The 25,428-nt window shown below is 34.4% G+C and overlaps 2 protein-coding genes across 4 annotated transcripts in view; one reads left to right on the top strand and one right to left on the bottom strand.

Annotated features, from left to right (window-relative positions):
- SLC25A40 (solute carrier family 25 member 40) overlaps positions 1 to 4,428 on the bottom strand; it is a 45,662-nt gene extending 41,234 nt beyond the window's left edge. For both annotated transcript variants that reach the window (XM_079150922.1, XM_079150924.1), the window contains exon 1: positions 4,220 to 4,428. The gene's annotated coding sequence lies outside the window, so the exon portion shown is untranslated. The remainder of the gene's footprint in view (positions 1 to 4,219) is intronic.
- A 263-nt stretch (positions 4,429 to 4,691) lies between these two features.
- On the top strand, positions 4,692 to 24,764 carry DBF4 (DBF4-CDC7 kinase regulatory subunit). 2 transcript variants are annotated; one of them, XM_079151700.1, is made up of 12 exons: positions 4,692 to 5,062; positions 6,220 to 6,392; positions 10,111 to 10,290; positions 11,710 to 11,760; positions 12,597 to 12,666; positions 12,861 to 12,937; positions 14,718 to 14,754; positions 15,554 to 15,596; positions 17,702 to 17,830; positions 18,817 to 18,931; positions 21,491 to 21,615; positions 23,689 to 24,764. In XM_079151700.1, exons 1-12 carry the CDS (start codon positions 5,017 to 5,019, stop codon positions 24,665 to 24,667), a joined length of 2,025 nt encoding a protein of 674 aa, XP_079007826.1. In that variant the 5' UTR covers positions 4,692 to 5,016; the 3' UTR covers positions 24,668 to 24,764. The 2 variants fall into 2 exon arrangements, with proteins under 2 accessions (XP_079007826.1, XP_079007825.1); XM_079151699.1 differs by having other exon boundaries at positions 15,551 to 15,596.
- Positions 24,765 to 25,428: the final 664 nt, after the last annotated feature.

Raw genomic sequence — 25,428 nt, 5'->3', positions numbered from 1 at the left:
CATGAAAAATAATTAAACCTAAAGTGTACAACTACTGTTCTACTTTCTTCCTCTAAGGATTTCCCTGTACTGGGCATTTCATTAGAATCATACCATATGTGGGGGTTTTATGTTTGGTTTCTTCTGTTTAGTACAGTACTTTCAAGTTTAATCCATGTTTTAGCATGTATCAGTCCTTTCATATGACTGAATAAAATTCTCGTATAACATTTTATTTATATTCTCATCAATTGAATATTTTGTGGTTCTGATTTTGAGTATTATGAATAGTGCTCTAAACACTGTACAAGTTTATTTTAGACTACTGTGTTTTCATAAGGGATTAGGGCTCTTATTTTCACTTTTTTATATCATTCTATTCATAATAAAACTGAAACATAGGCACAATTGTTCTATAATAAAAGAAATCAGAAGAGTACTTACTTCTAGTTGAAAAGGGGACACAAGAAAGAGGAATAAAGCATCCTGAGATAAACAAATGTTCTATATTTTGAGGAACTGCCAAATATTTTCTGTAAGGCTGCACCATTTTCCCACTGGAGTGATAATTAAGTGGATGTATGTACTTGTTAGAATTTATCAATATGTATGCTTAAAATGAGTGCCCTTTACTACACATTGATTAATGTCATTGAAAAAATTTTAATTTTACATGAGGGTAAAATTACATGTAAAATTTTACATGGGTATTATATCAGTTTATGGGTTTATAACTGTCTCAGTGAACTGTAGCACACTACTGCTTAAATACAGAAGGAATGCAGCAAGTGGGGCAGGTAAACTGTTTTATAGTCACAGTCAAATGTGTTTAATGCTATTCTAAAGAAATTTATAACACTTCTGGATGTAAGAGATAGCCTTTGAAATAGTTAATTATCTATAACAGCTCTTATAGCAGACTCTGAATTGTTGTATCAGGAATATCTACTTCTAAATTCTGAATCCTCTTGTCTTGTTTATTCCTCATTTTTGTTCTTTCACTTAGGTTATATTCAAGGATTTTAGAAGGCCAAATTTACCCTGGTTTCCCAGTCCACCCTCACCTAAAACAGAAATCAGTGCCATGACCACTAACCAATTCTATTCTCTCATATGATTAGTCTGCAAAACTTAGAACTTAATCTTGAAGAATTTACGCCTTCCAATTTGCCAGGGTAGTGAGACTATACAATTAAAAAATATATATATATAGTAAAAATGGAAACAAAACATTTCAGAAGTAACATCAATAGTTGGCAAATGATGGGCTGGGGTTGTGCCTCAGTGGCAGAGCGCTTGCCTAGCATGTGTGAGGCACTGGGTTTGATTCTCAGCACCACATGTGATTAAAGTAAAGGTCCACTACCAATTAAAAAAAAAAAAAAAAGAAGAGAACCTCTAAAAAAATAGTTGGCAAATGAATCAAACAGGAATAACTATTACTGATGGCCCCAAATGAACAAGAGAAAAAGGCTGACTCTAAGTTAGGTTTGCTATAGATAGGAAAGAGAATAACCACTGCCAGTAGAAAAGACTTAACAAAAGAGGGCAGGGATACATATTATAGAACTATAGAACTAATCTGTCTAAGATCTAGAATGTAAAGTTTATATTTGGATAGGTGTGACAACCAGAGAAAGCAGATTAGGTCTCATCTGATAATCACAAAAAGTAGACTAAGAAGATATTATCTTCATTTTACATGTGAGGAAAATCTAAAATAGAAAGGTTAATATTTGTCCAAGGTTATAAAATACTTAAGGATAGGGCCAGTACTGAAAGAAATTCATTTCTCTTGATTTACAGCCAAATGTTTATTTAATTAGATGATTCTCTTTAATATTCCCTAATTTTGCTCAATAGAACTCTTTAACCAGCCAGGTGTGGTGGCACATGCCTAGAATCCCAGCTACCTGAAAGACTGAGGCAGAAGAGACTGATAACAAGTTTGAGGTCAGCCTGGACAATTTAGGAAGACCCATTTCAAAATTTTAAAAAAGGGTTAGGGATGTCACTCTGTGATAGATCAGTTGCCTAGCAAGTACAAGGCCCTAAGATCAATTCCCAGCCCCTTCTATACCTCAGCACATAAAAGAATTGTTTAAACAAGTTTCTCACCACAAATAACCCTGCCCCATTTATTTCTTCTTGAATGTAAACCCTTCATCTGGAGGATTCTTTTTCTAGCACATTCTACTTTAACATATACCTCATGCTTTTACCAACAGACTTGATTATTGAAATGAGGGATAAGGAAATTTCCATCTTTACTGGTTATAGGTATATGACTAAATCCTTCCTGAGGCTACTAAAAATTTGGGTTTCAATAATAACATTTTTAAAAAACTTTGGATGATACATTGGAAAACTACTAACTATCCAGTAAAGCAGATTTTCTGCTTATTCATAGCTTAGAATAATCATTCTATGGAATTATGGGTTTAGTAAAGGGTGAGTCTACAGCATAGGTTGCAACTATTACTTTCCTGCTTCACTTAATAAAAAACAACTTTTCCTTCACTGGAGCATAAATGGAACTGTCATTTTTAATTTTCTTGAATAGAAACTCATATCTTTCCCACATCCTTTAAACTTTCCAAAGACCTAATCTTTTCCTATTGCTACATTTTCCTACATTGACAAATTTTTTGACAGTAGGCTCAACCTGTCTCAACTTCAAATTCATCATTTTTATCTAGTATTTGCCTCTACCACATGCTCAAATTCTCATTAAATAAACGAATGACATCTCCCATACTAAAATCAAAGGACTATTTTTCAAGTCTTAGCCTTTTTGAACTTGAGAATGGAAGAGCTGGTGCAAACCTCACCAGAATGACTGAGCTCTTAACTCTATGCCAGGCACCATAGTAAATAAACTTCCAAAAATGTCACACTTAATCCTCATAACAGCTCTCAGGAGTATCACCCCATTTTCACAAATTAAATTTGAGGCTTAAAATTATCCATATCCAAATAGCTTAGCGAAACCCAACAATCTCAATGTTTGTAATTGCAACTTTTGCCCTAAGTTTTGTTCCTAGTTGCTTCCAACTCGGAGGCATTTCTCCTTCTTTTTCACTTTTATCATCCTCTGCACATCATTACTTGCTTTATTCTATGTGCACTATTGGGAAAATTCATTTCCGTCCATGGCTTTAACTACATTCTCTATTAGTCTCCCTAAACCTTCTAAACCTTTCTGACAAAAATTTTTATGCTTTCTGTACTTTGTTTTGAATATATGACCTTTTTCTCAAACATAAATTATAACTATCCCCAACTGTCTAATGAAAAAAACTTAATAAAGTTTCATGATTGTAGCTCCAGGTTCTTAAACCTTAACCTGTCCAAAAAAAAAATTCTTATTTTTTCCTTGGCAAACTTGATCCATCTGGTGTTCTCCACTTTGGTTAACAGTTTCACAATCCTTCTTTGTTTGTGCTTTTGCAAAACGGTTATATTGGCATTCTCTGCCTTCCCTGAGCTGAGGTCAAAAATCAACCAGTATGCCTGTAATCCCAGTGGCTCAGGCAGGAGGATCAAAGCCAGCCTCAGCAATGGCAAGGCGCTAGGCAACTTGGTGAGACCTGTCTTTAAAATACAAAATAGGGCTGGGGATGTGGTTCAGAGGTTGAGTTCAATCCCCCAAAATCAACTAGTATACAATGCCTATTTTATGGCCAGGAGTAAAAGAACGCAAAACAGGACAAAATACAATCCTCTTCCTCTTTAAGCAGTTTACCAGCAGAAACATACCAAAAACTTTTTGTTAGGTATTTTCCCATAAAACATTTCACAAACATTTAAAATTTAATCTTTACGATATTCACATTATCACCCCCATTTTACAGATTAAAAAACTGAGATTTCATTTTCCACTCTTTTTTATTGTTGAAGTAAACTTACACAAAAAAAGGAAATTACTTTGTACAGAACAAAGGGCAACAGAGCAGCGCACACAGCTAAACACCAAAGGGCACCAGGCGTCCAGAACGCGTTCTGGGGCTGTCCACTTAGGGCTGCGGAACTCCGGGACGACCCTCGCCCCAGGAAGTCCCTGTGAGGCCAGCCTGCACCCGGCCGGGTGTGCGGAAAAACCTCGCTCTGCGACTCGGAGCGCGCCGGGCTGGGGCTGCCACCGCTCAGCTATGGCCAGCTCTGAGGCTGAGTCCAGGCTGGGCCGCAGCCACCGCGCCTCCAGCCTCCCGGAGGTCCGACCTGCGGAAAATAAGCGTACCTGGTGGAGAGACGGCTGGAGGGCCAGTGGGCCCAGCAAACCTAGAAGGCGAGAATGAGCCTGGCGGCAGGCTGGCCAGCCTCGGCTGCTGCCAACTGCATCCACTACCCTCGGTCAACACTGAACCACAACGATTCTTCAGGTTGTGCCGGAGCCTGAAACCACAGGAGGAGAGCCGGGACGTGAAGCAAAAAGGGCATCGCGATGGGGGAGGGGCGAAGGCGGAGACATGACCTGGGGGCGGGGCGCGCCGCAAGTGGGCGGGGCGCACGGCGCAGGGAGGCGGGCGCGTGGGGGCGAGGCGCACGTCGGGAGGGAACGGGGCTCGAGGAGGCAGGCACTGGAGGGCTGAGCCCACATCCCGAAGAGGCGGCCACGAGGGGGCGGTCACGAGGATACAGTGAGCGCGTCTTCAGGTGGCGGGCACGAGGGGGCGGGGAACGAGGAGGCGGGCGCGAAAGGGGCGGGCACGTGGAGCGAGCGCGAGGCGGGGCGCGGCGCGAGAGGGCGGGGCAAGCGTATCGTCGCCGCGGCCGCGTGACGCGTTTTCAAATCTTCAACCGCCGTAGCCCACTCGTTTGTGCTTTTTCCCCTTCCTCCTCCGCGCCCTGGAGCCACAGCCGGATCCGGCCCCGGAAACTCGGCCCGCGAACCCGGCACCTTTACTGCGTGGAGGCCTTGGCGGACGGAAGGAAAGAGGTGGCCGTCCTGTCAACCGGGCGGGAGAAGCCTTGTTTTCGCGGCGGCCTGGCGCCGCACCCGGTCCAGACCCAGTATGTAGGTGCCGGGTGGCTGCCATGAACTCCGGAGCCATGAGGATCCACAGCAAAGGACATTTCCAGGGTACGAAGCCCCTCCTCCGCCTGCAGTCCCTTTAATCCTTTCCTCCTCCCATGGTTCCACCATCGATCTTCAAGAGTTCTCCCGCCAGGTCTGCTGTTGCTTTGCTTTTCTGCTGATCGTTTTCTGACCTAGAAGAAGGCTCGTTCGTTTTGCCTCAGAAAGGGAACGCATCCCGTGACCCCTCTCGCTCTCCTGTCCCTACTGCGGCCCCACATTCCCGGTGCGCGGGTGGGTGAAAACCTGCAGCGTGAGGACCCGGGAACCCGCTGGGTCCCGCGGCGCTGCTCTCCAGAGACTCTAGGGGCCCTCAGTTTAAAGGCCAATGTGGTCGTGTCTTTTTCCTCCTCATTAGATTGTGTGATTCTGGTTGATATTTTGTCTTTAATTTTACTTTCCTTCACTCACAGTTAAGGGACACTATTTGTATTTCAAACACACCTATTGGTTGCAACTTGAGAGTGAAACAAAAGGCAAATTTCCATTTTCAGTCTCTTTATTTGGCAACACTTCATTTGAAGTCCTTCCCGTAAATATGTGTGTATATAGTAACCAGCAAGACATAGATTTGTGTTCCAAAATTTTAAAGCAGTTGCTTGCATCTGAGATATTTTCAATAAAAATAATGGTATGAACGGTGACGTAGTTATAAATGGACCATTAAGTCCTTAATACCTAGATAAACTGTGTATGAAACGATTCATTTAGTTCTTTTTAATAAAAGGCTTTATGTGAAACTAAAACTTGAGCAGTAAGTAAGTCTTGAAGACAAGGTCGTTCTATATAACAGGTTGTTTAGGTCACTGTTTAACATTCTAAGCACCAATTTTGAGTATATACCAGAATAGTTGAGGGAAGACCCCCATGGAGTTTACAACCTAAGAATCTTTCTGAAAGGGTTTATATAGTCCCATGATTTCATACATTCAATGTATTTTTCCTGCTGATTTCAACTGTTATTTTTACAATAGGGAATCTTTGAACACATACAAGGCATTTCACCTTTATCCTAAATAGTACTATAGAGAAGTACATTTAAATGCTGATAACATAAATTGGTGTCATTATTTTTCCTTTCTGATATTGCATAATGAAATATATTTAAAATTGTAAAAATTTTGTATAAAATATGATTTAATAGTAAACGTTTTTAATAATAGGCGGAATCCAAGTAAAAAATGAAAAGAATAGACCGTCTTTGAAATCTCTGAAAACTGATAACAGAACAGAAAAATCCAAATATAAGCCACTTTGGGGAAAAGTGTTTTACCTTGACCTACCTTCTGTCACCATATCTGAAAAACTGCAAAAGGACATAAAGGACCTGGGAGGGGTAAGTGAAAACCACACACTAACAAGAAAATATTTATCTATAGCTAGTACTTTCAAATATGTAATCATTGTAGTTTTTCATTTTGGAAAATTTATAACCACCGATCAGCACCAAGTTTAAAATTTTTACCAGCTGTTTATGGAAAAACCTTTTGAGGACTAAAGGCATAGTTAAGTGGTAGCATGCAAGAGGCCCTAGGTTCGGTCTCCAACATCAGAAAAGAAAGAAAGAAAAATCATTTGTTTGAACATTTACTAACCTGACAAAACTTCAGGTTTCTGTGATTAGTAGTCTAGTGTAAATTAAGTGTAAGAAATGAGACTTTGCCAAGTGTGGTGGCACATTCCTGTTATCCCAGCATCTCAAGAGGCTGAGGCAGGAGAATTGTGAGTTATAGGCCAGCCTCAGCAAGTTAGTGAGATTCTGTCTTAGAATAAAAAAGACTGGAGATGTTGCTCAGTGGTAAAGCACCCCTGGGTTCCATCACCAATACTGAAAAATAAAGAGACACCCTTACCTATTGGAACGGGTCATTGCCTTCTCAATGTAATATTATGCTGTCCTCCAAATAGAAACTCCTTGATGATGATTACTGGGGAGCTACATAAACTTAAATCTTCTTTCCTGCCTTATAGATTGATTAGATGATTCCTGCTGGATTTCAAGTTTCTAAAGGTCAACACCTTTAAATATCTGAACTGATCATTTCTTTCTTGGACTAGAAGCTCAGAAGAACATTTAACAAGTTGACTAGAACTATTTGTCAATGTGTTATTTTACTTAACCTAAAGGTCATATGTTAGGTTTGCCACCATATTGACTACATATATCACTTATCAAGATTGTCCTCACATGTTAAAGGACTTAGACATTCTTAAAGGCCCCATTTTTTTTTTTTTTTAGTTGTCAGTGGACTTTTATTTTATTTATATGTGGTGCTGAGAATTGAACCCAGTGCCTCACACATGCTAGATAATCACTCTACCATTGAGCTACAACCCCAGTCCTTATTTTTTATTTTGAGATAGGGCTTGCTCAGTTGCTTGGGTCTTGCTAAGTTGCTAAGACTGACTTTGAACTTGTGATTCTCCTGCTTCATACTACCAAGGCACTCGGATTACAGGAATATGCCACCATGCCTGGCTAAAGGTAAAATTCTTAGAGGAAAATAGAGGGGGAAATCTTTATAATAGATTTGGCAGTGATTTCTTGGATATAATACCAAATTCATAGCAACAAATGAAAAGGTAAATTGACTTAATCAAAATTAAAAACTTGTGTCTCACAGGACACTATCAACAGAGTGAAAAGACAATCCATAGACTAGTAGGTAATATTTGCAAATCATGTATCTAATAACCGATTAATATCCATAATATTTAAAGAACTTAAATAGCTCACCAACAGAAAGATAATCCAGTTAAAAAATGGGCAAAAGCTGAATGTGGTGGTCTGTACCTTTAGTTCCATCTACTTAGAGGCTGCAGCAGGAGGATCACTTGAGACTACCCTCTAAGATCAACCTGGGCAACATAGCAAGACTGCATCTCAAAAAAAAAAAAAAAAAAAAAAAGACAGAGGTCCTAAGGATACATTTCTTCAAAGGAGATATACTAATGGCTAGTAGGTGCATGAAGAGATGTTCAACAACTATAAGCATTTCCCCAAATGTAAATCAAAACTACAGTGGGTCGTGCTATGAGTTTTATGGCTACTAAGAACCAGAAAATAGCATGTGTTATGAAGAAGGTGCATAATGAAACCTTTGTGCACTGTTAGAACTGTAAAATGATATAACCATTATGCAAGTTTCTGGATGTATATCCAAAAGAACTGAAAGCATAATATTGAAATAATATTTGTATATCCATATTTAGAGCAGCATTATTCACAACAGCTAAAAAGTGGAAATAGCCCAAATGTCCAACAGGTAAATGAATAGACAAAACATTGTATGTTCATAAAATGGACTATTTAGCTATAAAAATAATTGAAATTCTGATACACTATAACACTAACGAACCTTAAAGATATTTTGCTAAGTGAAAGAAGCAAGTCACAAGGACAAATACAGGATTCCACTTAAATGAGTATCTTAATCTGTTTTCTGTTGTAATAGCTGAATAGCAGAGTAATTTAAAGGATTAAGGTTTATTTGGCTCCCAGTTTTTAAGGTAATAAAGTTCAAAATTAGGCATCAGCATCTGGTGAAGGACTTTTTGCTAGAGGGCACTATCTATAGAACCTCAAAGTGACAAAGGGTATCACATAGCAAGATTGATCATCCTCAGATTTTATCTCTTCTTATAAAGCCAGGTCTCATGGATTAGGGCCTGGATTAGAGCCTCATTTATTTCTAAAGGTTCTTTCTCCAAATATTAGTCAGAATAAGTTTTCACCCTCTTAATACCTCACAATAGGATTTAAATTTAGTGAGGATGTTCACAGCAGTGAAGTATCTAGAATTGCCAAATTCACATAGAATAGAATAGAGGTTACCAGGGGCTGTGGTGGTTAGGAAATAGAGGTGTTATTGTTAGTAATGAGTACTGAATTTTAGTTTGGGATGTTGAAAAAATTCTGGAATTGATAGTGATGACTGTATAACATTGCAGATGTACTTATTGTCACTGAAACACTTAAAAATAGTTGAAATCATAAAAGGAAACTCTGGCATTGCAAGAGCCTCATTTATGAAAATGAAGACAGTTGATGAACACATAAATTGTCATTTATTTTCTGTGTGACTTTGCATGAATATGAGTCTAATACCTGGAATATATAAAAGTTTAATAATATTTACTTTATTAACTGGTCATTTAAAATGAATATAATAGAAGAAGGGTGACTTGATTATTTAATGATCAGTGATTTATTTCTGCTTAGTATTTAGTGTTTTTGTATAACATTTGCATATTTATACTATATATTTCAATAAAACTCTTAATATTGTTCTACTTAGTATACTAATTCTCTTAGTCTAGTGGTTTTTTTCTGCCCCTAGAGGCAAGTGCTCTTCAAAATACTGACTTTGGTACCCATTTATAAATTTAGGAATTTAAGTGTTTGTTTTTAAACATTTTAGTGGGAAAATTCAATCTTATGCTGATGAAGGTAAACGTTTCCTCCATCTTATAAGTTTAGACCTTTAGAGAATGTGTTAAACTTCATGATTCAGACTTATACTGAACAATACAGTAGTTATTAGCCCCATGCATGACTGTTTAAATTCATTAAAATCAAATAAAATTAAAAATTCAGTGGCTTAGACATAATAACTACATTTTAAGTCCTTAGTAGCTACATGTGGCAACTTGTTACCATACTAGATTGTGCAGACAAAGAACATTTCCATCATTACAGTAAGTTGTGCACACTGCTGCTTGGATTGAATCAGAACACTTGTATTCAAATTCTTTTATATACTGCTGGTATAACTTCATGCAAGTCACTTCAGTTGTCTCCTGAAAAATGTGAATAATACAAATACTATTCGGTTGTTACCTAGATTACATTAATTAGGGTAAAATACTTGGTGGTGTTCTTTTAGAACTCCCATTATACTTCCATAGAACTCCAGATTCAGAAAAATACAGACTTGAAAACACCAATTTGCAAGATATTAAATTACATCAATTTGAAAATTTTATACTGTGCCTAGGGTATGAAACAAGTATGGTTTTTATTACTTACTTTAAAATATTTTGTTTTCCTCTAGCGAGTTGAAGAATTTCTCAGCAAAGATATCAGTTATCTCATTTCAAATAAAAAGGAGGCAAAATTTGCACAAACATTGGGTCGAATTTCTCCTGTACCAAGTCCAGAATCTGCGTATACTGCAGAAACCACTTCACCTCATCCCAGCCATGATGGAAGTTCGTTTAAGTCTCCAGACACAGTAAGTCTCTTAAATATGCTTTGAGACTCTCAGGCTATAATTTGAGCATCTCATGATTTTCAGTAGCATGCTGGCAGCAGAGTTCACTTGGGTAGAAAAGTTATTGTGGCTTTCTAGTTATTAATAAGGTTGCTGTCTTTTAGAAAGGTGATTTTTCCCCCCTCTCCTTAATAGTACAGTATAGTCCTACTGATTCCTAAAGTGTGCCCTTGTACTTGGGGATGTGTTTTATTTTTTAGAGTAATTTGCAACTAAAAATAATAGCAAATCATTCCTTTAAAGAAGTAGAGACCTTTTTCAATTTCAGAGTAGGGGTGAGCAAACAGACCAAATTCAGCCTGGTCCCTATTATTTTGTATAGCTTTACAAACTATGCATGGTTTTTACATTACCAAATGGTTGGTAGAAAAAAATCAGAATATTTTTTGACAAGTAGAAATTATATGAAATTCTGATTTCATTGTTTGTAAACTATAATTGGAATATAGCAATACCTATTGGTGTAGGTATCACTTGTGGTTGAAGAATTCATTCATGGTAATAGAGATCATATAATCTTGAAAGCCATTTTTATAGAAAGGTTACCACCCCCTATTATAAAATTATTGATATCATATACATAACACTTCATTAATAAGTTGGAAGATACAAGGAAGAACAAATTGATTTAATTGGTTGTGATGAGATAAGAGTTTGAGAGAACTTCATTTATCCCTAATTTTAAATTGAAATGTAACTAAATTGCAGTTTTTAAGTGTACTCCTCTGTTTATCTACTTTAGCCATTTGAAAAGCAGAAATGGGAAAAACAAATATAAGAAAAAGAAATAACAAGAGATATCACTTGAAAAGTATACAGAAGGAAACATAATCAAAGAAGAGCTAAATAAGGCTCATGCATTTTTTTCAGTTAATACTTTTTTGGAGCAAGGAGATATACTAATGATTAATTCCCAATTAATTTTGGCTCATACTATTTCAACTACTTTTCTTGGTATTTTATTTAAAAAGTAATATAACTTTAAAGTTTGTACTTTTTCTTAAACCTTCATTTTAATAAGAAACTAAAATGTAAACCAGTTAATTATAGGCATAAAAATTCTAATGAAACCTAGCTGTTTTATTTTTCTTATTGAATAGAATTTACTGCAAAACTGAACTCTTGGGTCGCATTCTGTTGAATTAAGTTACTCAAAAAAAAAAGAAGAAGAAGAAGAAATAAACTTTTTAGTAGATAGTCTTGTCAACACCTTAAAGAAGTCTCTTTTGACCATATTACTTATTGTGTGGCTACCCACTGAGACTTGTATAATAAAATTTATCTATTCACTTTTGCTATCTTACCTTTCTGAAGTTTTCTCCAATGAATCACTATATTACAGCTCTTTATATGTTTGTTTATTTTTCTTGGTCTTTATAGGTTTGTTTAAGTAGAGGAAAATTACTAGTTGAGAAAGCTATCAAGGATCATGTAAGTAGGAACTTTAAAAATTCACACTGTCCCCAACCATACAATACCATATTGTGTTGGAATCTAAATTCATCCATTGACAGATTTTCCTTTTAGATTTATCAGCTGTTTATTTTCACTGACATTTGAGCACTTTCTTTATAAATGATATGATTCTGTGGTAGAATCAAGTGCTTTTCTTTTAATTACAGTAGTTTAAAAAAACACTCCAGTTATTGTGGTTTAGTAAACTTGTTTTGGTCTATTGAGAAAATAATTATAAAGTTGGCATTTTAAAATATGTTTCTCAAAGCTTTAACATGATTTTCAAATGTTATTTTTACTTGTTATTTTGCATTTGGTATAGCCAAATATTCAGCTTATTTTTCGTAGTTTCTGGTATTTTCAGAAAAATCAAAATTAATTTTTTCCTTGAAAAAAATTAACACTATTTTGTTATTAAAAATGCAACTGGAAATTAGATACCCTTGAAATCTTCTTTCATTCATTTTTAATAGAAGTGTAAATTGCAGCATGTATCTCCTTTACCAAGAGCAGAATCTGCTTTTCATGGAGAAACAGCCCCATCTTGTGGCCTTTTAAATTATTGTTGGGAACTTTTGAAATTTGCCGTAAAGGATGCATTGAATTTTTCAAGAACATGGTACTGTCTTAAACAGGATTGATTTTAGAAACACCAAAAGAAAAAAATGAGGTCTTCATTGCTATGATAACTTTATGGCCTGTTATGAATAACTACCTTGGTGACATTAAGCTTTGATATTTTTTTAAGAAAGTTGCTCATTTTAAATAGCAATTTTCTAGAAAAACTATTATACTTTTTTTTTTTTTTACAGGATTTTATTCCTTCAAATAGTATATTATCAAATGCCTTATCATGGGGAGTAAAAATTCTTCATATTGATGGTAAGGATTTTATAATTGATTTTTGTTCGTCCCTTGATTCCATCCCTTGGTTCCTAGATTTACATAGTGAAAACTTTTATAATACCTGTAATGGTAAATCCTTCATCTAAATTTACTACAACTTTAGGAAAATATTGATGTTTCATTCTAACTTTAAAATTACTAATCATAAGCCTTTCTTTCTTTTAATAAAGACATTAGATACTACATAGAACAAAAGAAAAAAGAGTTGTATTTACTCAAGAAATCAAGTACTTCCATAAGAGATGTGGTATGTTGTCGTCTTTAATTGTTAAACTTATTTTTAAAAGTGATCAGATTTTTTTTGTTTGTTTGTTTTTGTTTTTGTTTTTTTATGTATCTGTGAAATGTTTTCTGCCAAGTTGAAAATATTGCCAGAATCCCAGGGGTGAGCCTGTGTATTGTAGGCATGTTTCTGAATTTTTGTGTGTGATTTAACTTTAGGATTGTACTCATGAGGTAAAAGTCACCCTTGGGATAGTGGCAAATATGTTTAGGTTTTTTTGGTTTTTATTTTTTACTACCTTTTTGGTTGCTACTGTTGTTTGTTTTTTTAATACATACAAGCTTATACATATCCCCCACCTATACAGATCTTAATTTTTAATATATATATATTAGTTGTAGATGAACACATTACCTATATTTATTTTTATGTGGTGCTAAGGATTGAACCCAGTGCCTCACACATACCAGGCAAGTGCTCTACCACTGAGCCACATCTCCAGTCCCCTGCTACATTTTTTATAGGTACTTTTGTTTGCTCTGTAGGAAAAAAAAAAACAAAAAACTTAAAATTAGCCTATTGTATAAGAAATACCTAATATAAATAATGTATTAGCTTTTTAGAACATATATAGGAAATGTAGAGTATGAATTGCTCTAGATAATGGTGTCACAAAATCTTGTATGACCAGCTAGTCTGACCTTAAAACAAACACAGTAAATCTTCCCTTGATCCCACATCTCTACCTAATTACTATCCAATCTTTAAAATCCCTCAGACTTCTTAAACCTCTAATATTTCCTATTCACTTTTCAACCTACAAGATATGACATTCCTCACCAATTTGCTGAATCAATTTGATATTTTTTAAAACCAGTCATACTGGTTTTCTTAATCATTGTCCATTCTGTTCTTGAACTTTTCTAATTCTCCTGGAATATCTCTCATCTCATAGCTATCTCTTGGCTTTCCTTATGTTTCTCAGACCTTTCTTCTGTGGTCTGCTTTTCTTTTCCTCATTCTGTCCTCAAGTGAGTAGAATCCAGAGGAAAATAAATTTCACAGGAGAGTGTATACAAAGACATGAAGCCATAAATAAGTAATTTAGAATGTTTTCGTAATTTCTTACTAATGTAATATAACTTGATATTTGAGTGGGATAATTATACTTTGTACAGCTCCAGTAATACTAAAAGATCTCTCTTGATTTTACCCCAACTTTTCCCTGACTGTGTTTTGTTTTTCCTTAATCTTTTTTTCTGTCTTTCAATTGGAGATTGCTATTCATTTATCGTTGAGTTTACTGACACTTAATTCTGTCATCTACATTCTATTAAGCCCATCCAATGAATTTTGTATCTCTATATTTTTCAGTCCAATGATTCTGTTGGGTTCTTTTTTCTACTGAGAACTTACCTTTTGTGTTCATTTTAAGTGTGTTTACCTTCTCTTTTAAAGTCTTTTTCTGGTAATTTCGACATTAGAAACATTCTGGTTTGGAATCTGATTATTGTTTATCTTCAAGAATTGATCATTTTTTCCTGGTTCTTTATATGTCAGATAAGTTTGCACTATATATAGAACACTGTAAATGTTATGTTGTGTAGGCCCCAGATCTATTATAGTCTAGAAAATACTGATTTTGTTTTTGGTATTGTTTTAGCAGGCATTCATCCCAGTTTTATTCAGACTCTCAGTTCTATCTTACTTTATGTGGGTGGTTCTAATCTGTTTCGATTTTCAAAAACAATCACTATTGCTGCTTTCACTTTTAAACACATTATTTTCACAATTTTTTTTTAAGGGGAAAAGAGTTGGTATTGGAACACAAAAAACAAGAAGTAAGTATTTTGATATCCATAAATGTATTTGGTTTGCTCCTAGAAAATAGAACAAATCATGTAAAGATATTCCAAAATCATATAAATTACCCTTTAAATTATTTTTTAGGGGATTCTTGGTTATTTTTAGAACATAGACAGTCTGACATGAGTCTGATGAGGCCTTTGGAGCCCCCTCCCTTGGAATGATATTTCTTAAAATATTTTTTAAAATCATTAAATTACAAAAAAATCAATTATGTTGACATTGATTAATCAGAGTAACTTTATGAAGTAGTGATATATTTGCTTTTTAACACATACTGAGAACAAGTTCTATCAATGATTCTAATTGCTACTGTGGTTTTACTGTGGTTTATGTGATAAGCATAAACACTATTTTGATATATCTGTAACAACTAATATACAGTGTGAAAATGCACACTGTTTCCATTGGTATCAAAGTTACAGTAATGTTAGTACTGTTGTGATCTGTTGTTTAATTTATAATTGGAGGAAATGTTGAGTATCGATTAGAGGTTAGTGAAAATAATGCAACTTTTCTATGTCAATTCACATTCCTCCTATATTCTACTCATAGACCCTTTGGGAGCTCCATTCATTTTAAGACTCTCAGAAGGTGGACAGAGCTGATATTTTTGAAAATGGAGTGATATTGGAAAGTACTTTACCTGAAGTTTAAATCTTTGAAATGAATAGGTCGTTTTTGGTTTCGGGAATTTTGTCAAAGTGATTTCATTTGAGTGGGTTTCCTGGATTTGCAGATCCCTAATATCATGTTTTCTATGTTCTTAAGCAGGAAGACTCAAAAAGCCTTTTGTAAAGGTAGAAGATGTGAGCCAGTAAGTATCTTAAGTGTGATCAATGTGACTTAAGTACAATATTAAAGGAGAAAGTCTTTTAATTAATAAAGCTATCTCCATTTATACTGTTAAGTTCCTTTATATTATATTAGTATGCATGTATCATTAATTCATTGTGCTCAAGGACTGGATTTAGTTTCAGTATTTTGTAGTAGATGTCTTTGAAGTTTCTGGTTTAGAGCAATCATAAGTCCAGCTCATTTTTTAGCATTTCAGGTAATTGTTTACTCTACAGTACCATATGATTTAGAACTATAACTTAAAGATTGCGCTTAGCTCTTACATTTGTGAAAATAATTATTAGATACTATTTGGAAATACAATATTGAAATATAACATCCAGTGTGGTAGCTATCCTAAACTCACTTTCAAGTTTTATAGAATAATCTTGGTGAAAACTATACATATAAATAAATTTGGAATAGAATAATTAGGTTTCTTATTTTTTTTTCCAGTTATTTATTTAGACATGTATGGTTTGTTCTTTTGGGTACTCACTGAGGTGACAAACATGTTGAAACTTTTTGTGCAATGTGTTAGTGCAAAGAAAAGTGCAATTCAGAGTTAGGCCTGCAGAAAACACCAATAAATAAAAAGATGATCATATTCGTGGATTAAAAGAACAAAGTAAAATGTCCTGATTTCAAAATTTTCTACATAGTTACAGTAATCAAAAAATTTGGTACTGGTTAAGTTTAGACATATTGATAGACTAGAGAGCCAGGAAATAAACCATTGCATATATGATCAAATGATTTTCACCAGAGGTAGGGAGGTCATTGAATGGGAAAAGAACAATAACAAAAACTGGGAAAAAACTACAGATATCATCATGCAAAAGAATGAAGCTGAACCCTTATAAGACCTAAAACTATAAACTTCTTAGAATAAAACACAGGAGAGATACTTCATGATTGAATTTGGTGATGGTTTTTTAGATATGACATGAAAAGCACAAGTAACAAAAAGATAAAAGAATTGGAGTGTATCATTTGTAAATTCTGCACATCAAAGGACAAAACAGTTAAAAGCTAACCCAATGAGTGGGAGAAGGTAATTGAAAATCATAAATCTTGTAAGGGATTTATATCCAGAATATATAAAGAACTACAATTCAAAAGAAAAGAAATCACTCAGTTAAACAACAAACAAACAATAAATCCTCAGAAATAACCTGATTAAGAAATGTACAAAGCACTGAGTAGGTATTTCTCAGTGATATATACATGAACAACAAGCAAAGGAAAAGATACTCAAAGTCACTAATAAAGAAATGCAAGTCTAAATCAAATGAGATACCAGTTCATATCCATAGGATGGTTACTATCCCAAAAGTGTTTTTAATTTAAAAAGTAAAATAAAGGTAAATGCTACCCAAGCCATCAGCAAGTGAACAGAAAGAAACAAGATGTGGGGGATATATTGTTATATACATATGTATACACAAAATGGAATAGTAAGTCATAATAAAAAATGACATTCTGACATATGCTGTGACATGGATGAAGCTTCAGGACATTATCCTAAGTGAAATCAGAGAAAACACTCCATTATCTCACTTATATTAATCATGTAGAATATTCAAATTCATAACAGTAAATAGAATATTGGTTGCCAGAATCTGGGGATAAAGGAGGAAAGGAGAATTATTGCTTAATGGGGACAGAGGTTCAGTTTTTGCATTATTAGAGTTCTGGAAATGCATAGTGAATGGTGAGGATTCTACAATATTGTGAATACTTAATGTGACTAACATATAGGGCTGGGGATGTAGCTCATGGTACAATGCTTGCCTAGCATGCATAAGGCCCTGAATCAATCCCCAGCACCACACACACACACACAAAGGTTAAGATAGCAAATTTTGTTACGTGTGTTTTACCATAATTTAAATATTGTTTTTAAATATTAATAAAACATTAAGCCTACAGATTGGTTCTTTGAAGAGAAGCCAAGCTCTCTCTTATTTATATTGTTTTTTTCCAGATTCCAAATTAATTATGATTTTGAAGTAAAAGACTTTAAAACTTATTTTTTTTTTTGCATCAGAGAAGCTCATTTATTTGTCCTTTTTTTTCTTTTAGACTTTATAGGCCATTTTATCTTCAAATGACCAATATGCCTTTTATAAACTATTCAATTCAGAAGCCCTGCAGTCCATATGATGTAGATAAGCCATCTAGCATTCAAAAGCAAACTCAAGTTAAACTAAGGTTGGTTGAATCTTTACCTTTATTAGAAGTGTTCTTTAGATTATCATCTCAAGGAATTTCATTTTTTAATAAGCAAACATATGAAATGGTTCATTTTATGCCACGATGGTGATGTGTCTGTTTCTAATCACTATTCTGCTTACTTTTCATCCCTTGTATATTTATAATGACCCTACGCTTGAAGTCTGAATCTGTTTTAAGTGTCATATTTAGGTACTTCAGATAGTTTGCATGGGGCGGGAGGTGGGTTAAAATGTCTGCAAATAATGAAAATGTTGTGTTTTTTTCTGTCATGAATTATCTGATATATGCCTCAGACTATTTATCATATTCTTATTTTGTTTTTTAAAAAAATATCGGCCGGGCATGGTGACACATACCTGTAATCCCAGCAAACATGATAGGAGGATCACAGGTTCAAAGCCAGCCTTAGTAACTTAGTGAGACCCTGTCTCAAAAAATAAAAAGGGAGGGCTGGGGAGAGAGCTCAGTTGGTAGAGTGCTCACCTCGCAAGCACAAGGCCCTGGGTTTAATCCCCAGCACCACAAAAAAACTAATAATAAAATAAAAAGGGTTGTGGATGTGGCTTAGTGGTGAAGCACCTCTGGATTAAATCCCCAGTTAACCTCCCCTAACCAAAATACACACACACACACACATACACATACACACACTCACACACTCACCCTGTGTCAGGCACAGTGGCACAGTCCTGTAATCCCAGTGATAGGAGGATCACACAGTTGAGGCCAGCCTGGGCAACTTAGCAATAACCTGTCTCAAAACAAAAGGGCTAGGAATATAGCTAAATAGTAAAGTATCCCTGGGCTCAATTCCCTAATACCTCCCAGCAGAAGAAAGAAAGAAAGTGGATAAAAGTATTTGCTAATAATTCAAGTCTCTGTGCAAATTATACAATAAATTTTGAAAATTATTCCTTAGATTTAGCAGGTTTTTTTTTTTTTTTAACCATTTCTGCTTTCAGAATTCAAACGGATGTCGATAAATATGGTGGACCCCCAGTCCAACTCCAGTTGAAAGAGAAGAAGAAAAAAGGATATTGTGAATGTTGCTTACAGAAATATGAAGATCTTGAAACAGTAAATATGATTTTATATTTGGGGGATTGATGTTTCTAAAACTGAATAATATTTGTAATTTAAATTTTAACTTCTAATTGTGGTTTACAACTTGATAATTATAAATAGTGTATATTTCTTCTTTGATAGAACTATTTAAAAATTTAAGAACCCAAAGGAGGGACATGAATATTGAAAAATAATTCTTTTTCATTTAACAGATATCTATTGAGTAAATACTATATACTGATCATTATTTTGGGTTAATAGATTGAACAAAGAAAACAATTCCCTGCTAATGTGAAGATTACTTATTCTGTGGAGCAAAGGAGGGACATGGGTAACCACAGGATAAAAAATAAGTATTAAGTATATGTAGAGAATATTATATCATGGCCTTGGAAAAAACAAATGAAACCAAAATGGAGATGTTATTAATTTAAACCAGACAGAGAATACCTAACTGATAAGATGACTTTCTGAGACTGGAAAGCAATTAGGTAATAAGACTTGTGAATATTGAAATAAGCAAGAGGAATTAGTCTTAAACTGACTGAGTCAATCAAATAGCACATCATGGACTAAGTGTAGTAAAAGGTAAAAAAAAGTACTGAAGACATGCTCATATTGTGGGTATATTTTAAAGTTGGGTCAATGGATTAGCTGTTGAAATGATGAGCCATGGATAGAGTAATCTGGACCTGAAATTCTTAAAAATTGCTTGTTATTTACTAGTGGGAAGAGAAGAATTGAAGAGAGTGGAGAATTCTTGAAGTAGCCACAAGATGCAATAGAACAGTTGGCAGGGCATAAGGGACAAAGAGAGAGTTTTAAAGATGGGGACTATTAGTTTTTAAGCTGATGAAAAGAGCATGAGCATGCCAGGCATGATGGTACACCTGTAATCCCAGCGGTTTGGGAGATTGAGGCTGGAGGATGCCAAATCAAGGCCAGCCTCAGCAACTTGGCAAGGCCTTAAGCAACTTAGCAAGATTCTGTATAAAAACAAACAACAAAAATTGCTGGGAATATGGCTAAGTGGTTAAGACCCCTCAGTTCAATCCTCCATACCCCCCACCAAAGGAAAAAAAAAAAAAGATTATCAGGAGCTTTGGACCTAAGTTCCCTAGATTTGAATTCTGGCTTCTTGTCTGTGTCCTTAGATAGAGCGGGACACCTAGTGAGTACTTATTAATATTATTTGAATGGTTTATTTTTAAAATAGTAAATGGCCAGGAGTGGTGACTCACACCTGTAGTTCCAGCTACGTGGGAGGATCAGTTAAATGCACAAGTCAATACCAGCCCTGGGCAACATAGTAAGATGCCATCTTAACAATAATAGATAGCTAGGATAAGTTGATTTGATCTGGTTTGGATTGAAGATGGTGGGAAAGCTTAAGAGAAAGAATAAATTTTTAAAATATCTGATTTAGAATATCATACTCTTAGGTTGGAGTTTTGCAATCCTAAATGATAATAGTGTATGTATTGTTTTATTTATATAACAAAGGAAAAATGTGGTTTAAAATTGCATTTAATCAGAAGCTAAAATGTTTATTGTTTGAGTGCTTGCTTCCCAAAAATCATTTTGAAGTTTAAAATTACATATTTGTCCTAAGATTTACTTGACTGTTATAACAATAGAATAATCTAGAATGGTGGATGCTTTTCTTGATATTAGTATGTGATTCTCAGAAAATGTTGATGCCGAAAAACAAAAAAGTTGTTCACTGGTTGTCGCAAAGAAGGAAAATTGGTGAAAGTGAATGTTGGGAATGGAATTCATTTAAGATTGTGTCTTTCAGTTTTTCATTTATGATTTTTAGTCATTAAGAATAAAGAAAATATTCGTTTGTTTTAAATCTTAGGTTTCACACTCACTTAGTTCTACCTGTGCCAATGAATTTAACAAATATTTTTTAATATTAGAGTTAAATCAATAAAAAGACTTTCCTATGGTTGACCAAAGAAGATATATACAAAACATGTATTTGCAAAAATGATGAGTGTCACAAAAGTAACATATAAAATATAGTGGTAATAAACAGTGAGGGTAGTGAGCCAGGGGTGTTTCTTAGTGATAGAGGGTATGCTTAGCATGCATCAAACTCCGGGCTCAATCCCCCCAGCAAGCACTAATTTCTAGATTCTTAATACATTTGAATTCTTGTATGTTAATTTATAATATTTCATGTAATATTCTGTAAACCCTACATTACTCACTTAGAGAGGGAAAGGTGTCTTACAAAGATATTAGTACACAGTGAATGTTAAATGTTACTGTTTTTCTTCTCTTTAGTTCTTTTTTTAATACAGTGTTTTCATTTCTGTTGTAATCACAAATTAGTATTTGACTTTCCTCACAGGAAAAAAAAGTAGTTTTAGTGGATTCTAAGAAGTAACTTTTGTTTTACTTCTTGACATACTTTTAAGTCTAATAAGAGATTTTTTGTGTGTTTTTGGAATAGTTAATAGAAAACTAACTTTAAAGACATAAAAATGTTGGAAGTTCTGAATAAAACAGCATCTGTTGGTTTAAAGATGTGATTTTTATGATGTATGCTTTTTTGTTTTTAAGCACCTTCTTAGTGAGCAACACAGAAATTTTGCACAGAGTAACCAGTATCAAGTTGTTGATGATATTGTATCTAAGTTAGTTTTTGATTTTGTGGAATATGAAAGAGACACACCTAAAAAGAAAAGGTAATTTATCAAAGTTTTTAATTCTTCTAGATTATTTTTAATTACACTAAAATTAACTGTTTTATTACACTAAAAACCAAAGTTTACCTATTCTTAGAATATGTGTATTCAGAATATAAATATGGTTAAGAACCTAATACCTTCTTTCCCTACTACCAGAGGTGCTTACCTTAGATTAGTGTTAGTCTTCTTGACATGGTTTAGAAAAGAAGTTGGCAAATTTTTTCTGTATGAGCTGGATAGTTTATATTTTAGGATTTTTGGGATTTTTGGGCTGTAAGATCTCTATACATCTACACAGCTTTATTATTGTACAACAAAATACAACTATATTACAATAAAGTTTTACTCAGAAAAATAGACTGAAGGCTAGATTTTGCCCATAGACTCTATAATGTGTCGATCTCTGGTCTAGAATCATAAAGTTTATCATCTACTTAGACTAAAATGGCTTAGAACTTTTTTTTTTTTTTTTTTTTTTTTTTTGGTGGTGCTGGGGATTGAATGGCTTAGAACTTTTAATCTCATAGAGTTTTGAGAATCCTTTGTCTACTTGCCTCTATTAAGGTTTTTTTATACTTTCATAAATATTTCTGCTTAAATTTTGTTGCTTATAATGAGTTTTAACTATGATTACAGTCCAGTTCAATGTATGTGAATAGCATATTGACAAAAAATGGTCCTGATTAGATTATTCCCATAAATATAAATATTTTAAAATGCTTTCATGTGTATAATACCCTATATCTTAAGGCATAAGATTAAACATGTGATACAAAGATACAGCTTTTCAAAGTTAACTAGAAATTCTATTGACTCTAGGTAAAACAGTTCTTACATCTCATATTTCTGTAATGTTCAGAATGGTTCATGACTCATTCATTGATATAGCATTTGAAGTCATATTTCCAACTATTACAACTGTAGGGCTATTGCATGACCTTTCAAGTCCCTAAAAACTCATTCTGCAGCTAAAATCTGAATTACTAAATTTTAAGTTATTTACCTGCACTTTTTTTTTTTTTTTTTTTTTTTTTTTTTTTTTTTTAATGGTACTGGGGATTGAATCTGAGCATTCTACTTCTGAGTTACATTCCTGGCCTTTTTAATTTTATTTCAAAACTGTCTCGCTGAGTTGCCTTGCACATGACTGCAATTACAGGTGCATGCCACTGCACGCGGCTATCTGGACCATGTTTACTTGTGGGACCAGTGTCCTAAACATTTCTGAACTTAAAAAGAGGGAATCATATTGGACTAGTATTTCCGTTTTTTATCATTCATTTTTTCAAAGTTTTTTTTTTTTTTTCCCCTCCCTGTGCTGGGACTCCAACCCAGGACTTTATGCATGATGGGCACAAAGGAAATCTTAAGTGAAAGTATAAACAAAATACACGTAATTTAGGATTGTCTAATACAAACTAGCATCCCAAGAATATCAAGATGCTTCATGAATAAAAGGGTTTCAGGTCAAATGTATGACATTTAAGACTTACCAATAAGAATAAAGATATTTAAGTTTCTAGCGCAATTGATCATTTCTAAGGAAAATGAAGAGTAAAATGTACCTTAATATAAATTATAGCAGTGTTCTGTGGTGCACAACTGTAATCCCATCTGCTCAGGAAGCTGAGGCAGGAGGATCAAAAGTTTGAGGCTAGCCTCAACAATTTAGTGAGGCCCTAAGCAATTTAGTGAGACCTTGTCTGAAAATAAAAAGAATTAAAAGGGTTGGGGATATGCTTAGTGGTTAAGTGTCCCTAGGTTCAATCCCTGGTAGGAGGGTGGGGGGTGGCATTTACACACACACACACACATACACACACGTCAAAGCACAGAAGTTATGAAATATTTCAGTATAATAAAAATTAGGATCAAACCCAGATCTTTTACTGTCATCTTTGGTTTACATGATTTAAGTAGTTTTAAACACCAAGTTCAAAATTTTGGTTATCTCTGGGAAGGAGGAAGAATATGGATGATACTTGAACTAATACTACTTTGATTTCTAACTAAGGAATTTGATGGCAATTTTTTTCTTTTCTTTTTTTTTTTTTCTTTTTCCATATAAAGAATAAAATACAGCGTTGGATCCCTTTCTCCTGTTTCTGCAAATGTCCTGAAAAAGACTGAGCCAAAAGAAAAGCTTGAATTACAACATATTTCTCAGACAGACTTCAGGGAAAATAGTGTACAGGTGATCAAGCAGAATTTCCTGTATGAAGAAACCCAGGAACCTGAACATAAACTTGTGTTTACTTCAGAATCTATCCCTTGCCCATCAAAAGAATTGAGAGGACTTAATGAGAAAATGATTGGTGAATGTTCTATGTTGAGTGCAGCTGAGAATGACATACGGCAGAATTTTATACAGTTACCTCCACATAAAAATAAGCAGGAATGCATTCTTGACATTTCTGAACATAAATTAATTATAAATGAAAATAACTTAGAAGAACTAAGGGTAGATCACTGTCCATGTAAACTACAGACATCTATACAAGTTCCTTATTTCAATACAGATAATAGTGCATTGCAACCAAAACAAAAGTCAGATACTGCACTTTTTCCAGCAAAAGACCTAAAGGAAAAGGACCTTTATTCAGTATTTGGTGATGCTTCTGGCCTGATAACAATAAATTCAAAAGAACACCTAACAATAAAGGCAAAAACATCATATAGTCCTCCTGAAGAACTCAATGGATGTGACATCAAGAATATGGATAATTTGCCATCTAGTAAAATCCATCGGAAAGTGAGAATATTATTAGGACGAAATAAAAAAGAAAATCTGGAACCAAATGCTGAATTAGATGAGAAAAGAACTGAATTTCTTACTACACAAGAAGAAAACAGAACTTGTAGTTCACCAGTACAATCTCTACTGGACTTATTTCAGACAAGTGAAGAGAAATCAGAGTTTTTGGGTTTCACTAGCTACACTGAAAATAGTGGTGTGTGCAATGTTTTAGATATTTGGGAAGAGGAAAGTTCAAATAGCGTGTTAACATTTTTCTCTTCCCCTTCAACTTCTACATTTACTGGCTTTTAGTCTTTTAAAATGTATACTTTTTATAAAGTGATAAGGATCATATTCTTGAAATTTTTATAACTATAATTCTTAGGACTTTTTTGCCAACTTTGTTTACAGAGCCAAATGTAAATATTAATAAAGATGATGTTTGTGATTTTTTTACAAAATTGAGTACCTGTTATAAAAAATTATAAAATAAATTTGACTCATTTTACATTCTATTCTCATAGTTTTTTCCTTAGAATTACAATGAATATTGTTTGATTTGTCACTGTTTTATTTCAGGTGAAATTTTGAGAATATCAGAAAATTAAGTATTATAAATATGGATATTCTAGTTATATGTCTTGTCTATTAAAATGGATTCCTGGACTATAGATGTAACTCAGTAGTAGAGCACTTGCCTAGCATATGCAAGGCATTGGGTTTGATCCTGAGCATACACACACAGGCATAGATTCCCTTGATAACAGTGCCTTTAAAAACAAAATTTATACAGAAAGGAAAAAAATACTAATTTCTTATGTGGGAGTTCTAGAGATTTTAGAAACATCAGCACTTGAGAATGAATCGATTGGATCATGCTTATATTTTGGCATTGAAGAGTTAGATTTTTGTAGGGTAAGAAGAAGTAATGAGCCTCTTGTGGTTACATATGCCTGTAATCCCAGCTACACTAGAGGCTGAGGCAGGAGGATTGCAAATTCAAGGCCTGCCTGTGCAATTTAGAGATACCCCACCTCAAGATTTAAAAAAAAAAATAGGAATGTAAGTGGAGT

The sequence above is a fragment of the Sciurus vulgaris genome, assembly GCF_902686455.1.
Source record: "Sciurus vulgaris genome assembly, chromosome: 8".
Taxonomy (NCBI): Eukaryota; Metazoa; Chordata; class Mammalia; order Rodentia; family Sciuridae; genus Sciurus; species Sciurus vulgaris.
Note: the sequence above shows the minus strand (reverse complement) of the source record. Positions and strands in the feature narration are given on the sequence as shown.